The following is a 14552-nucleotide window of genomic DNA, read 5'->3' as shown; positions in this document are numbered from 1 at the left end:
GAGCCATTTGGACCCTGTGCATCGATATGTTCCATCATGCTGTGATCTGCAGCAGAGTTCTTTAGTCCTGGGTGGTTCACAAGGAGGGGGAGAAAGGGGGGGGGGGGGGGGGGGGGGGGGGGGGGGGGGGTAGGAAGGCGATGAAGACCATCATTCAGCTTCACTTAGGCCACAAGGTCGCCTCCACTCCTGGCCTCTTTCATGAATCCACTTGTTTGATACTGAAGATAGAAAGAAAAATATACAGATATATTAATCACAAGTCCAATCTAGTTCTTCTGATAACACTAAACATAAAAAAAAGCTTGTGGGCCACACCATAAAGTTTAAAAATAAAGAATAAGGGGTTTAGTTCTAAATTAAATACTGTGGATAAAGGGCACAAGAATGAGGAGGAATCAGACAGATCCAACTCTCCCCAGGCATTCCTTTTATACAAACCTTTTCAGGCATTGACAGCTAAGACAATGAAGCTCATGAACAGGGCTGGGAAATGGACCAAATATTATGCCTCTCAATTTTTAGCTGAATGGTAATACATAATCTGCACCTGTATTGTCTACTAAGTAAGAGACCAAAGGCACTTTGCAAAAAAAAAATAAATAAATAAATGACATAAAATGCAGAGAAAAGCCTTCCCTCACTATTGGAAAATGTAATGTTCTCATCCCCAGCACTGCAATGACAGCTGGGATAAGCTCCAGCTCTTGCTCTCTGCGCTCACACTTACTGAACATTTTATTACAGCCCCCCCCCCCCCCCCCCCCCCCCAAAAAAAAAAGCTGTTCTCAAATATTTTTCTGTTTTTACTATCAGATAATGGAATGAGTATGAACTAATGATTAAAATGTAGCTTATTAGGACTACAATGTTCACATATTCAGGTGATGCTCTGCACTGCTAAAATCTAGCAGGGGGGGGGCACACACACAGGATCATTCAGTATGGAGCTGAGCCATGACTGCGGGGTGTTTTTGACTGTAAAGTCTGTCTGGCAGGGGTAAGCGCTGATCTCCGCTGGACTGCTTCCACCATTGCAAGTCTCTGATCATAGACGAGGCAAAGAGAGCTCCAGGCGGCAGCGGACTCAAGTGCCTTGGGAGATCAGCACGGCAACCACAGGGTGAGCAACAGAGAGCTGAAGCTGACAGCCAACTGCTCTCTGTGTCTCTCACACAGAGATCTGCAGACAAATGCTGCTGCAGGCAGCCACGAATAACCCTTGCACAGGTTCACATATGGCAATCTTGTGAGTCTTCTTCTAGATGGGTCCTATTAACCAAAGGTGCTTTTTTAGTATTCTCTGCTGACGCTGCACTAAATAACAAGTAGGTTTAAAATGTTATGTAGGGGCAAAAGGGCATCTTGATCTTGTAGTGAAAATGAATACAAAAGAGTTATCATTTTTTTTACCCCAAACGGTCACTATAATGTCATTAAAGGTGCTTGAAAAGTCACTAAATAAGTTTGAATAAATGTAACTACAGATTTATAACTACTTATGTATCTAAATAAGTGGTGGTGTCTCAAAGTCCTTCAAAATCCCCAAATCCTCAAATGAAACGCTACACTGCTATTTACTCTAATAGATGGCTTTATACCCAACAAGACAAAACCAAACTTACCCCACTTGTTGCCCACCAACACTGGACAAGCTGCATGTCGAGTGCTGTAGTCTCCCTCCCCACTGGCAAACAGATTGTACCAGAACACTGCGGTACCCTGGAAAACAAACAGGCAACGGAGGTTAAGTGGTTCTGCACACCATCCAGGAAACTCAAAGAGCCAAGTCTTGGTCTCCTACAGTACTTGCAACAGATTTCTCAGAAGTGAAATTAAGGCAAAATTTAAATACATGTGTGCTTTTACTAAGCTGGGATTGTTAAAATGGAAATAAACATTATAAGCGCATGGGGGCACATGAGAATGCCTCCTTTTATGAACAGTCTGGCAGTTAATTCTGCTAAATCAGCTTATTTTGCATGAAAACATTCCTCTAATCAAGAAATAAAATGTACGTAGGAGTGTTTAAATAAGTATTTTCCTCTTTAATTTGTACTACATTCTAAAAAAAAAACAAACAAAAGCATCTGTGAGCTCATCATAAAATTTACTAATTTATAATTGGAGTAATATGAACATATACCTTTTGAGGCCAAACTGCTGCACCAACATCTGGGAATACTGTAGCTCCACCTGCTGATACGTCACTCATCTACAACAGAGAGAAGAAAAATCCAGTATTGCAACTCATCCAACTTATATGCAATCCTTAATTTCATATAAAACAACTATGTTTATTTGGCACTGGTTGAAGATCCAGAATTTCTTATGTGTAGCATGCACATTTAGTTAACTTTTGTATAGTCAGCACTGTTAACCGTACTGTATTTAAATGGAGAATTCAAATGCTATGTTGCCATTATTGCATCAGCAGAGTTGTGACAGCAAAGACACTGTCGCACAGTTACAGATGACGCCTAGCCCTTGATGTAAAATGCCAATGGGGGAATACTGAACAAAACCCAAAACAGCTCGGTTTACATGCAGCTTTTGTTACGATGGGAATTTTATTCAACACTGTGGGTGGTGAGTGATTTCATTCTTCATTTTTACACTGAAATCTAATGAGACTGTTTCAGCCATATTATCAAACATTTATGCGCCTTTTTAAGTTAACAATGTTTGCTTTAATTATAACAATGACTGTGTCACTGACAGTTCAGTACCAGGACAGACACTTAGTATAGTAAAAGTCAAACTCAACTAAATCAAAGATTTGGTTGCAGGTTAATACCAGCCTGTAGGGGTGTTTACTCACATAGAAGAGCCACGTTGCAATACGATTCCCAGTTCCCAGCTCTTTGAAGGCATCTGGCTCATCTTTCTGTACAGAGATGACCACTACTATGTTTAATGTCCTATCATATAAACACCACAGCACATTAACTATGGCAAATATGGAAAAGAACGTACCCTTCCAAAGTCAAAGTGAGGTTCATATTGACCTCCAACTCCATAATTTGCAACCTGCAGACACATAAATGTAAAAATCTGTTTCTAACAAATGCACATAAGGGGTTCATATTTGCTTCGTCGATCATATACAGTTTTTTGTTGGAATATTATAATGATTTTGACATCCACAACTTTTAAACAACTCTTTACCTGCAGCTCTTCTGCGGTGTCCATTTCAAGCCCGGTGAGATCTTCAATTCTCTGATTGATCGTTTCAATCATTGGATCATCATAACCAGTGAGCCAAGCGCTGGAATATAGAAGGCAAAGCAGAGTAAGAATGAAGCAGCGTGGGCTAAATATTTCTTTAAGACACACATTTGTCCACTAGGTGGTAGTAAAGTTTTCTTCTCTAAAAGGTGACTGAGAGACATGCTGTGCAGGAAACTTGCAATCAAAAGCAAAGTGAGTTTGTTCATTGCAATCAGAGGATAGAAAAGGGAAGCAGAGGCTCAAAGGCAGTGAAAAACAGTAACAACATACAGATTTACAATATCCAATCAGCTTAGGGTACAGGGTTGAACATTATACTGGTAGAAGCCATGATATGCACTTTAAAAAACTAAATTAAAAAAGTCCAACCTGTTAACATGAAGTTGCAATTAATATGAAGCGGCCGTTATATGAGACAATTCCAACACACTCAAATGGGGATTGGGGAAAGCCTGTTTTTTTTTAAGGCGTTACAAATCCAGTGAGATGACTCTCCACCATAGGATGGAGGGCTGAAACTGTTACGTCAAGGTCACAGAAGTTGCAAAGACATGCTGGCTGTCACGCACGCATAGAAAACCTTCAAAAGAAACAGCATACCGTTTTACTGACATCCACACGCATTAATTACCAAGTGCGTTAAAACCAAAGAAAGCGTGAGGTTTTGGTGGGCTGCTAACATGCTATTTTTAGGGTAGGATTTAAGTTTGACTAAGAGTGGGCATGGCATCTGTAAAAGTTAAACAGTCATTACTTAGGCCTTTGAAGCTTTGTGATGTCTCCTTCTGATATGGAAGTTTAAAAAAACAAAAAGTAGAACTGCAGCAGAAGTAATGGCCTTACATTAGAAATTAATGTCCTAACAGTCCTATGGGGCACAGAAATCTCAGGTAACCTCATCATGTTTACTGGTTGCAGGGCTAAACAACTTCATAGAAATAGATATGGAGTCAAATGAGGAGGGGAAAGGACTGAGTCTTGTGGCCTTTGACCCCTTACCTCACAGAGACCTTTAACTCAGTTGCAGTAGATTTTCCTGAGGGGGGGGGGTCAATCACCATCTCCTGTTAACTACCGCAGTTCCAACAGCAGGACATGTAGATGCAGGAAGAGTAGATTCAAAGAAGGAAGGAAAACGGACCGCAGAAGCACAGATGCAGGAGGGCGGACATAACGTAAAAGGAGGAAGGAAAGAAAGGAAGGCAGATCTGGTCTCAAGCTGTCAATGTTACTCTGGAGAAGAGTGTTTGAGACAGTGCTGGAATTAAAAAGTAAATCAATGATTGCCTCAGACACACACCCCAGGACACAAAAAATACTATATTAGTATCAACCAGCAGAAAAATTGAACCCCCCCCCCCCCCCCCCCCCCCCCCCCACACACACACACACACACGAAAGAGTAGCATAATCCCAACTTCCCCAAATATCTAAATATTCAGTAACATTAGAAATTTAGCATTTCCCTTTAATGTCTGTATTATGGTTCTTCATGCTACAGAAAGCTTATTCTCAGCTGGAGAGTGTGCATTAGCTCAAGAGCCTTTGTGATTTGTAGGGGCAGAAACATGCAGCTATGATCAGACAGGAATACAAAGGAGAAGCAGGATCAGTTACTGAGGAGGAGAAAACAGATTTCCTCCTCCTCAGGATCCTGCTCTGTCTCACCTTTTGCTGATCCTGTAGGAAGCTGTCTCCAGCACTCCTGTGATGGGGTTGGAAATGGTTGCCCTGCGTAGCTGTGATAAGCACATACACAGGTGTGAACGTATGCGTGCTAATACCTTTGACCTCACACCCTTCAACATGCCGAACCACCAATTAAATCCTAAAATCTGAACTGCTTACTCGTGGTTTTGCCAGCTCCTTGATTTTCTCAATCTCTGCATCAGTGATGACATCAAGGTAGCGAACAATGTACGGGCGGTCCCACTCATCCTGCTGTTTCATGGGTGCCAGCAGAAGGTTGGGGTTACGATTGTTATCGTAGTAACGACAGAACAACCTGCTCTGCCTACGAGGTGTCTGATTTAGAGAAAAGAAGAAAAAAACGTCAAAGCTCAGTTGAAGTATGCGAGTTATAAATTGCGTTTTGTGCATCTCCTCTTCCTCACCAGTTTAATACCCTCCCCGCGACAAAGCATCTCATACTTCTCCCTTTCTGGGATCAGAGAGAAAGCCTTTTTGGCCTTCGTCTTCTTCTTCTTCTTCTTGTCAGTTGTTTCTCTTTTTTCTCGCTCCTTCTGTTTTGGCGCTTCTTCCTCTGCAGCCTTTTTCTGCTTCTCCAACTGGATCTCAAAGTACTTCAGGTTACTCTTGCCACGTGGGTGCTCTGGGTCTACATCCGAAAAACCAACAGAGAACATAAGTGATGATTACAAACAGCAACGCCATCTGAAACTATCACACTGCCAACATTCAAAACAACAAAGCTTCTACCATGACAATTATAGTTAAGGTAGTGGCCTGCCCATATATATATATATATATATATATATATATATATATATATGATGGGCAGGCTTCAAATCGACCGTCTTGGACTGCAGGTGTTGACAGTAATCTTCAGTGAGCTCGGCAGGTTCTGATTAGAGTGGCCCTCAACCTCACAGCCAAGCTGTCGCCAGGTGCAGGTGCAGACATTGGAATCTCACTGCAGTGGCATCCTTTTAGTAGTATATGACACGGGAAGTGCAAGGGGCTAGCTGGTAGGCAACAGAACTTTCAAAACAACAGCAAGGGGCCTGTATAAAGTATAACTATTTCTATTAAGAAGTGGCTCAAGGTTTTAAAGTGGCTTTGTGTGGATGTTCTCATACTACCAGCCTGAGGACAAGGGTGGGTGTGTGAACATAAGCAAGTCACAGACCTAATGAGTGTGCAAAGTGATTGTGTGTGTGTGTGTGTGTAGCCACTTTGAATCAGTACACTGACAGGGCAGGGAGAGGTGTGATGGAGGCAACAGCTATGGGCAAGAAGCTATTTTGCAGTCTATTGGTTTGAGCTTTGCTTGTTTTAAATCCTTCTACTAGTTCATAACGCTCTGAATGGTTTGCCCCCCAGTACAGCTCTGACTTGCTCAGAGTCTATAACCCAATTAGACCTCTCAGGTCATCCGGTGCAGATCGTTTCACTATTCCCAGAATTAGATCTAAGGCTGCAGAGAGTGCTTTCATATACTGTGGACCTGCTCTTTGGAACAATCTGCCCACTGAGACTGAGGTCAGTTACAACTGTGTCTACATTCAAAAACAGACTCAAAACCTTTTTATTCTCACAGGTTTACACTGTGTGTGCGCACATGCATGTGTGTGTGTATGTTAACATGTATTTTATTTCTCTGTAAAGTTTTGTCTTGTTGTTTTTATTGCCTTAAGGCACTGTGAACCAACATAGGTTCGTATGTTTTTATATTTTATGTTGGGTTTATGTGTAATTAAATGTGCTGGATAAATAAAATCAACACTGACAACATGAAACTAGATCCGGGCACACTGTTATCCTCTCTAATTCCTGTTAAATCAATACTGTCAATAAATAAAAGCAGACAAATGCCACGTAAGTCTCTAAAAACAGCAGTACTAGGCCATTTCAAAGAAATACCTTTCGTCTCTCTGAACGGTGCTCTACAGACTTTTTACAAACTTCAAGACACCAAACAACCAAAATGAAGTGAGATTTTAATCAGACCAGTGTCTTACTGTATTTAGTATCCCATTTTTTAGACAAATCTCCACCAGTTTGTTATGGCACAGATGTTTTGGCCCAACCACAGTAATGGCCTACACTGTTTATGGCTGTTTGGCTCGAAAATGTTGACCTGTGTCTCACCTCTGTTTAGCATGTCCTTCAGTCTAAACCTTGCTGCTTAAAATACCCAACAATTACGATAACGAGCAGCCAGCTTTTCTTTGTTAGTAATTTATTTTGAGTGTTTGTGCAAATTAAAAAGGTCCACATTATTATAGTCTTATTTCTTAATCCTTCAGCGTGTGATGAGACTCACCCAGTTCAATCAACCTCTTTGTATAATCCATTGCGCGCTCCATCTCCCCCTGCTGGTAAATGGCGTAGCTGAGGTAGTCGATCACTGTCACCTTATCTAGAGTGGAATCCTCTCCCTCATCTAGCTGTTTCAAGGCCTGGGCCATCCACAGCTCTGTGTGGTAGTAATCGGCATCGGAGTAGGCAATTTTCCCCAGCTCAAAACAGTCCTCTGCTGTCATGCGGCTCTTGTATTTCACTCCTAGTATGCAATACACACACATAAAAAATAAATAAATAAATAAATAAATCTGAAAATGACCAAAACCTCCTCAAAACAAACAAAAAAAAAACCCTCACACGGTCTGCATTTATTAGACCGTGTGAGGGTTTAATAAATGCGTCTTTACAGTTGTTCATTTTAATGCTTACTCAACAAATAGACTCAACCGTTGTGCCAGGTACACGTGATATGCAACTGTTGTGAGGATTTTACCAGGTAAGTCTCCTGTAGAGATGGTGTTGGCATCAAGTCTGTAAGTGTCTTGTAACCGGATAAGAGCTTTAGCAGCTCCAGTCTGGTCCTCGTCTGTTGGGAAGTGCTGTCTCTGGATGGTCAGGTTGGAAATAAATCCTGAGAAAGACGGACAGGACAGATGAAGATAAAAGCATTCTATACAGGACACATAATCATTCAAAATAAAATGTAATATTTTCAAAGTTCAATAAAGTGAATGGTGAAAAAAATTGTTTTACAAGACAGACAATGTTTTAGTCTGCTTCTGTATTGTATTTTTTGTGACATTGCTATAAAACTACCAAATAAAAATTTCCTTTTTCAAAAGACTCTGGCTCTTGAAAGAGGAACCTATAATACAACCTTAAACTATAGTTGGTTTCAACATTAATAAATCCCCAGAAATGTAACAACAGTTCTGGACCAGACAAAGTGCAAAAGGTATCCTTAAACAAGAGCTACGGACCAACTATTTTATTTTAAAGTATTATTTAAAAGTATTACAATTTTATAGCACTTTTTATAGCAATTTTTCATTGTGTGAGTAACAAGTAGGCTTTTTATTACAGCTTTATTATAGCAATTCTTTAGCACCCAGTCTAGCATTTGGAAAACCAAATGTTAGTGTTATTATTTGAACCAGAGCTTTATTATCCATACCACCAGTGGTGTCTCGGAGTACAAGGCTCTCCAGGTCCCCCCACTCTGTGTTCAACCTCTTCACCAGTTTGAAGGCATTCACAGGATGTCCCAGGAAGCCTTCAGGGTCCTGTGTGGCAGTGACTGTCAAGGAATCCAATTTTTCAGCCCACCTATAACAAAGATGGCAACACAGAGAAAAGTGTATTGATTACACTTGTATCTACAAGCGACAATGTTTAATCATAAGTTTTTTTTTATGAGTAGTATAGTGTCTTTCAGACTGTGCATGGTTTTGTATGTCTCCTTAAAGAGATGAGTGTAACTGAATCTGTGCTTTTATAGAAAAAAAAGGAAATGGGGTGTGTGTGTGTGTGTGTGTGTGTGTGTGTGTGTGTGTGTGTGTGTGTGTGTGTGTGTGTGTGTGTGTGTGTGTGTGTGTGAGAGTAGCAAAGTAGGTTTTTTATTATAGCTGTCATATATAACATTTATAGAATCATTATGAACTTCAACTGAACTTCAGGAATTTAATATATAGCTAACCACAGTGTTTATAAGAAATATTTAAATGTTTAAATGAATTCAATTTGCACGATATTATTAGTCATTTGGTTTTATTGAATCATGTGAATCATGTACTCTAACGTAATAAACAGCTTAACCTGCCAGAATTAAATCCCTCTTCACTTCACTCGGCCAGCTGTGCCATTCAACTTCAGCGCAAATGAAATAATCTCAAAAAGTAATAGAAAAAAATACTGCCAGCTTAAAAAAAAATATTCATTAAACAGTCTGCTTTGAACTGATGAAATGATTTGGCTCTGTGAGGTGTTCTACAGCACCGTGGATCACAGGTTCTAAGTTGTGACTGATGCAATGAATTAGGGACAGGTTATGGTTGATCTTTTCATACAGGAGCGTGGCTTCTCCCCTCTCACAGAAGCTGCACAAGCCAACAAACAGTGTGGGTATCATTACTTCTGAGACCCGGCCCTTCATATCAAAGGTTTCTAACTGTGGGACGTGAGACAGCTGCCCCGGTGCATAACCGCAAAATCAGCAAGCTGAAATTAGAAGCTGCAGATCTCAGCTTTGTAGGGAATTCTGATGGAGATGATCAGGCATGTGGTTGACACTCTGTAGGAAAGTTTTTCTGTGAAGCTTCTGTAAAAATCTGATGCTCCAAATCTTTTTCATGTCCCCATGGGGCTACATTTTGAGCCCCACTGGGGATAAAAATACAGTAATTGATCAGAGGCAGGGATGTGTAGATGGGAGGGTGGAAATGCCCCTCATCCCTGTAGCAAATCGCACCCATGAGCTGACAAACTCACCGTTTGATCTGCTCTAGTTTGCTCTCCTCTGCTCTGATGTAGTCCTTCAGAGAGGTAACGAGGTCTTTTTCTGTGTACAACAGATCTGTCATCTGGCCTGAAGAAAACACATGAAACACATATTAGCAGCAAATGCTGAAATGATGACCTATACTTATCTTATAAAATCACTACAAGCTTTAAAATGTCATTACATTTTTTCACTTTCTACATATGTGTAACAAAGCATACAACAAGACGAGGACAGTTCTACAACAAGTCTTTTACCTGTGGAGGTGAAGAAGTCAGCGTGGGCTGAGAGCGACTGCAGGCAGCTCAGCAACAATAAACAATAAGCTGGCAGCTCCATCCTGAAAACAGTGAGAGCAAACATTAAATTTGATAAAAAAAATATGCAGATAAAAAGATTCATTAACTCTGGTTAACCAGTTTACTTTGCATTAAACTGTAAATGAATTTTCCATCTGCTGAAATTTGCAGATTTCTCAGATCCAGTTGGATATGAGATAAAAAGAAATGCTATGCTTTTATTAAACTCTGCCATTCCTCTCCATCACCGATCATCTCATTGTGATGCCACATAACTGACACGTCACAAGCTGTCACAATTCGACATACCGAAAATGAGAGACCTGCTTAAAGCTCCTTCTGCAAGCTTTGGTCATCTCCTGTCGGGATTGCTTTCCCTCATTTATAATTCATTCAGAACATTGGTTCCTCACTCCATCCTTACAACCCCACTGCAACCCCTGCTGACTTCAAAGTGCCATTGATAGCACCATTTCAGAAGGGATACTCTACATACCTACGCAGAGTCTGGAGCACCTGGAGCATTATGTCTTCTGAGGGAGCAAACGAAATTCTTTTTATGATCATATATAAAGAATATGATGGGAAACATGCTTTTCATGATATGAATTAACCGCCTCTTTTGAAAACATTTTATTTGTATCATGGGGTATCTCCTTAATCGTTAATCACACTGATGACACAGAGGTCTCAAATACTCATGTATCAAATAAGATAAATGGCGTTACAGGGTTAACAGCTAAACCAGACACACTGCTAAAATGTGTTTGGTTAAGCTTTGAGGCTGGCACAGCTATAATCACTAGGAATTCATGCCTGTGAAGGGTGGCACTGTGATCTGTCTCTCATTGCAGCCACAAATCAGATGAGAAACCAAGACTCAAACAAATGTTTTAACTGCATCCACAAGACCTAGCAAGTTCAGAGAACACACATGCACTTCTTTATATAGTTCAAATTGTCAGCGTCCCAATCAAGTTTTATTGTGGTACTAAAAATGTTTCTTGCTCAAAGAATAGAAAATATAGAGCGAATGTGAGAGAATTTAACTACTGAGTCTGTAAAAAATACCCAAACTAAACCAAAAACAAAATAGCAAGGGAGCAGACTTGGACAAAAGTTTTGGAAATAAATTATGCCAAAAGAATCCAGAATAAAAAAATTCACCGATATTCTAAAACACCATGTGTGCACGAAACTGAATTTTCATGTTAGTCCTTTGGCCAAGTGGGGTGGTTTGTTATAAATACAGTGCAGAGTAAACACACACACACAGGAAAAATGAAGGTCATGCATGAAGCGTATATAAACTATTCAGTGTTAGCCGGCAGCAGACTCAGGCAGGTTCAGACTCTGCCACAACGGCAAAGGAGTGACTTCATATGGGATTTCAATTTAGGTTAGCAGCAAGCAGGAGAGAGGAAGGAAATAAAAAAAACTGACGCAAGACACAACTTAGCATCATCCTCTACTGGAACGGAATAATGTGTGCTACCACTCAGCCCTAAAATACCATAAATATGTCTCTTCTTTATTCTGATTTCTAAGATAAAAGCACTGAAGACTGTAATTACACACCCAGTGTAATGACAGGGAAATCACTACAATCTCTCTCCTTTAAAACTCTGTTAAGTGTGATGTAAAAATTACAGTTGTACATTATAAGTTCACGTCTCACAGTCATGGGACACATGAGAGTGAAAGCCGGTGATTGTGTTAATAAGCATGTTAGTACGTCCCATGTAAGCTATATTTATATAGATATATGCATTGTTATTGCCCTAGAAACCAATTCACATGTAACCTAACAGACACTTGTGGGAGTAAACAACGTGCAAACTAAATAAGCTGCATTCTACATTAGGCTTTTTTTTAAATATATATCAAATAAAGGAAAATATAGAACCACAGGGCTCGCATTACCTCAAAAGCATCCACCCTTAGAAATTCCAGGATCACATGTAAATCCATAAAAATCGTGAAAAAGCAATTTGCGAGTTTCTTGCCATGTCACTTCTACGCTCCCTGTTTTCTTAATCAACTTTCAGCTGTAGGGCTGTAAAAGTTGGACGGGGCGGCGGTAAAAGCCAAAGACAGTGAATTAAGAGTAAACCTGAAACAGTTTAAAGATTAATAGACAATAAAGGTCAATCCATAAATAGAACATTTTTCTTTACAAATTATGAAACTTATTTTATGAGTATGTAAGGAACTAGTCCACAGTATCCACAAGGAATATATACAAGGGGGAAACTTAATGAGACAATCAATATACACAAAAATCCTATTACACTGCAAAAATAAATAAATAAATAAAAAATGTTAATAGCCTCGCTGCCTGCACAATACTTGATACCAAGACAATAGCGTTTTTATTTTTGATAAATTCTTCTCTGACAAACTGCCTTAAGCGCACAAAATGTCTCCAAGTTTTAATGGGTATGAAGCTGTGGTGTCAGATGGTACAGGCTGCGGATGGGAGAGGACTGCCACGTCTTCGCCCCTCCCCGCCAGGGAAACTCGTGTGTGAGGACTGCACACTGTCCGATGGAGTCTCATTTTACCTGCAAAGACCCGTCCGTCAATCCTGCAGACTGAACGGCAGCAGGAAGGCTTTTACTTTCTTGATTGTTTCGGTGTAGACGTTACGTTTAATTGCGTTTTTACGTTTAATTCATCTAACTTGCATATAAACAAGGTTTGTAACTGTATATGACATTTTATCTCCCAGATAGCCGTAAGACCTCGTGTTTACTCGGTATGAAATATAACAGACTAATTGTGAAAAGTATTTGGTATTAATAAATAAACTGTGTAAAGGCTGTTAAATGGCGCATAGAGCAATATGAATGCAGCAGCATCCCACGCTGCATTGCACTGGAATGCCGGAACACTAAAGTTAGCTCAAGTTTCGTAGGGAAAAGCCAGGCTAGGGTTTCTTTTCCAGGCATTTTCGAGTTAAACGAACTAGCTCTGTTCATTTTGCGACCTCCTGCTCAGCTTAGTCGTATATTCTTTTGCTTCTATCCAAAACACAGACACCGAAAACCTGTAGAAACACTTTAATGCCGCTGACCTACTTTTCTTCATAGCCAGTTCAAAGATGCTAAAATAAGTTCGCAACTTTTAACGGTTGTCGTTGGTAACAACGAGAAACACTACGAAAAGACGTAATCTGTAAACTGTTAACTACCTGAAACGTACACACTGTTTCTAGATAAGCCTATTTTTCTTATCTGATAGAGGGGTCGATATTTACCTAATCCAAAGCATCCTGTAGCAGAAGCCGTCGGGTCCCTCTGAAGTCTGAGCCCACACCGACTCGGTGAAGTTAATGGTCAGAAGATGGAGACTGGATCCGGTGGCTCGTCCTATCTGTGATGATTCGGTGCACTGTTGGCCATCTGGTGGTTCGGGCTGTATTTCTAAAAGGATGGGGCCGAATGCTACGTGCAGACTCACATGTATACAGTCGCTTGATACTAAAAACTTAGGGGGCTGTCGTTTGTAAATTTCTAGGGGAGGTGCCTGTAATTGTGTTGACCCGTACCGACACGACCGAGGATGAGTATTTTAGGGTTTAATGTAGAAATCGCACCACTGAGGTCACCTGCCACGTGTTAAAACTCGACTGCAGACAAATGTTTTCTTTCATCTCTTTTTCTGTCGCATAAAAATCTGTGTGCAACTTTGCATAAATGCACGTGCAGCCTGGGCTCCATTCAAACCTTTTTTTGTGTGTAGTTTTGTGTTTTGTGTAGTTTTTGAAGATTTAAATTGGCCGAACAAACGTTTTCATTTTTTTTTTTTTACCTTAGATTATCCTCTTCCTCCCACATTCCAGAACATTTCTTCTTAGATTAAAAAAAAAAGTGTTTGGGAGTGAGTGAATTCCTTCCGTGAAGCTGAGTTCAACAGGGTGGAGCTAAGTCTGTGTATGTGTCTAGAGTAGCAAACTGTTAACTTTATTAGTTTGTTAGTCTTAGCTGAAGTGTCCCATGTAAACACTACAGACTGTATGTCTGTAATTAAAAAATGGCTGTTTGTGAGAAGTTAGCAGTAGTGCTAAACAAGTGGTATGTCTGAGTATCCGCATATGATTGCGTCATGGAATGAAACTTTCTCATATAAAATGAAATAAATGTGCTTTATTATTGTACATGTTCTATCAGCTATCACAAAGCAAAATATCATAAGTATTATATCGATTCTTACAGAGGTCACAAATTCAACATCTGTATAATCTGAGGTGAGACAGCTTAGAGTGAGGGCTCTGATAGTGAACCAGAATCACTATATTGGGGGAAACTCATGGGGGAATACTTTGAGGCAGTCTTTGAGTGTCTTCCCTGCAGTTTTTTCAGTCTCCACTTAAAAAACAAAACAAAACAAAAGATACTCCTTTTCATTCCCACTTTTCCCGCAGTCACCGACGGATGTCCTCCAGAGCTGTTAGTCTGCTCCCAAACAGCTGCTCCTCATAAGTCAGCAACTGACGCAGGAAGTTCACATTGGGTGCTGTGCATGCCCTCCTTTCC

At 40.3% G+C, this 14552-nt stretch overlaps 1 protein-coding gene across 1 annotated transcript; it reads right to left on the bottom strand.

The window, feature by feature from the left end:
• Positions 1 to 122: 122 nt before the first annotated feature.
• On the bottom strand, positions 123 to 13550 carry p4ha1b (prolyl 4-hydroxylase, alpha polypeptide I b). Its single transcript, XM_030747767.1, has 15 exons — positions 13274 to 13550; positions 9973 to 10055; positions 9706 to 9802; positions 8393 to 8544; positions 7712 to 7849; positions 7238 to 7477; positions 5346 to 5569; positions 5080 to 5256; positions 4900 to 4970; positions 3169 to 3268; positions 2977 to 3030; positions 2822 to 2887; positions 2147 to 2215; positions 1626 to 1722; positions 123 to 221 (listed from the first exon to the last, which is right to left on the bottom strand). The coding sequence occupies exons 1-15, from the start codon at positions 13285 to 13287 to the stop codon at positions 151 to 153; spliced, it is 1653 nt and encodes a 550-aa protein (XP_030603627.1). The 5' UTR covers positions 13288 to 13550; the 3' UTR covers positions 123 to 150.
• Between the last annotated feature and the right edge of the window lie 1002 nt (positions 13551 to 14552).

This window comes from Archocentrus centrarchus, chromosome 15, assembly GCF_007364275.1.
Source record: "Archocentrus centrarchus isolate MPI-CPG fArcCen1 chromosome 15, fArcCen1, whole genome shotgun sequence".
Lineage (NCBI taxonomy): Eukaryota > Metazoa > Chordata > Actinopteri > Cichliformes > Cichlidae > Archocentrus > Archocentrus centrarchus.
Note: the sequence above shows the minus strand (reverse complement) of the source record. Positions and strands in the feature narration are given on the sequence as shown.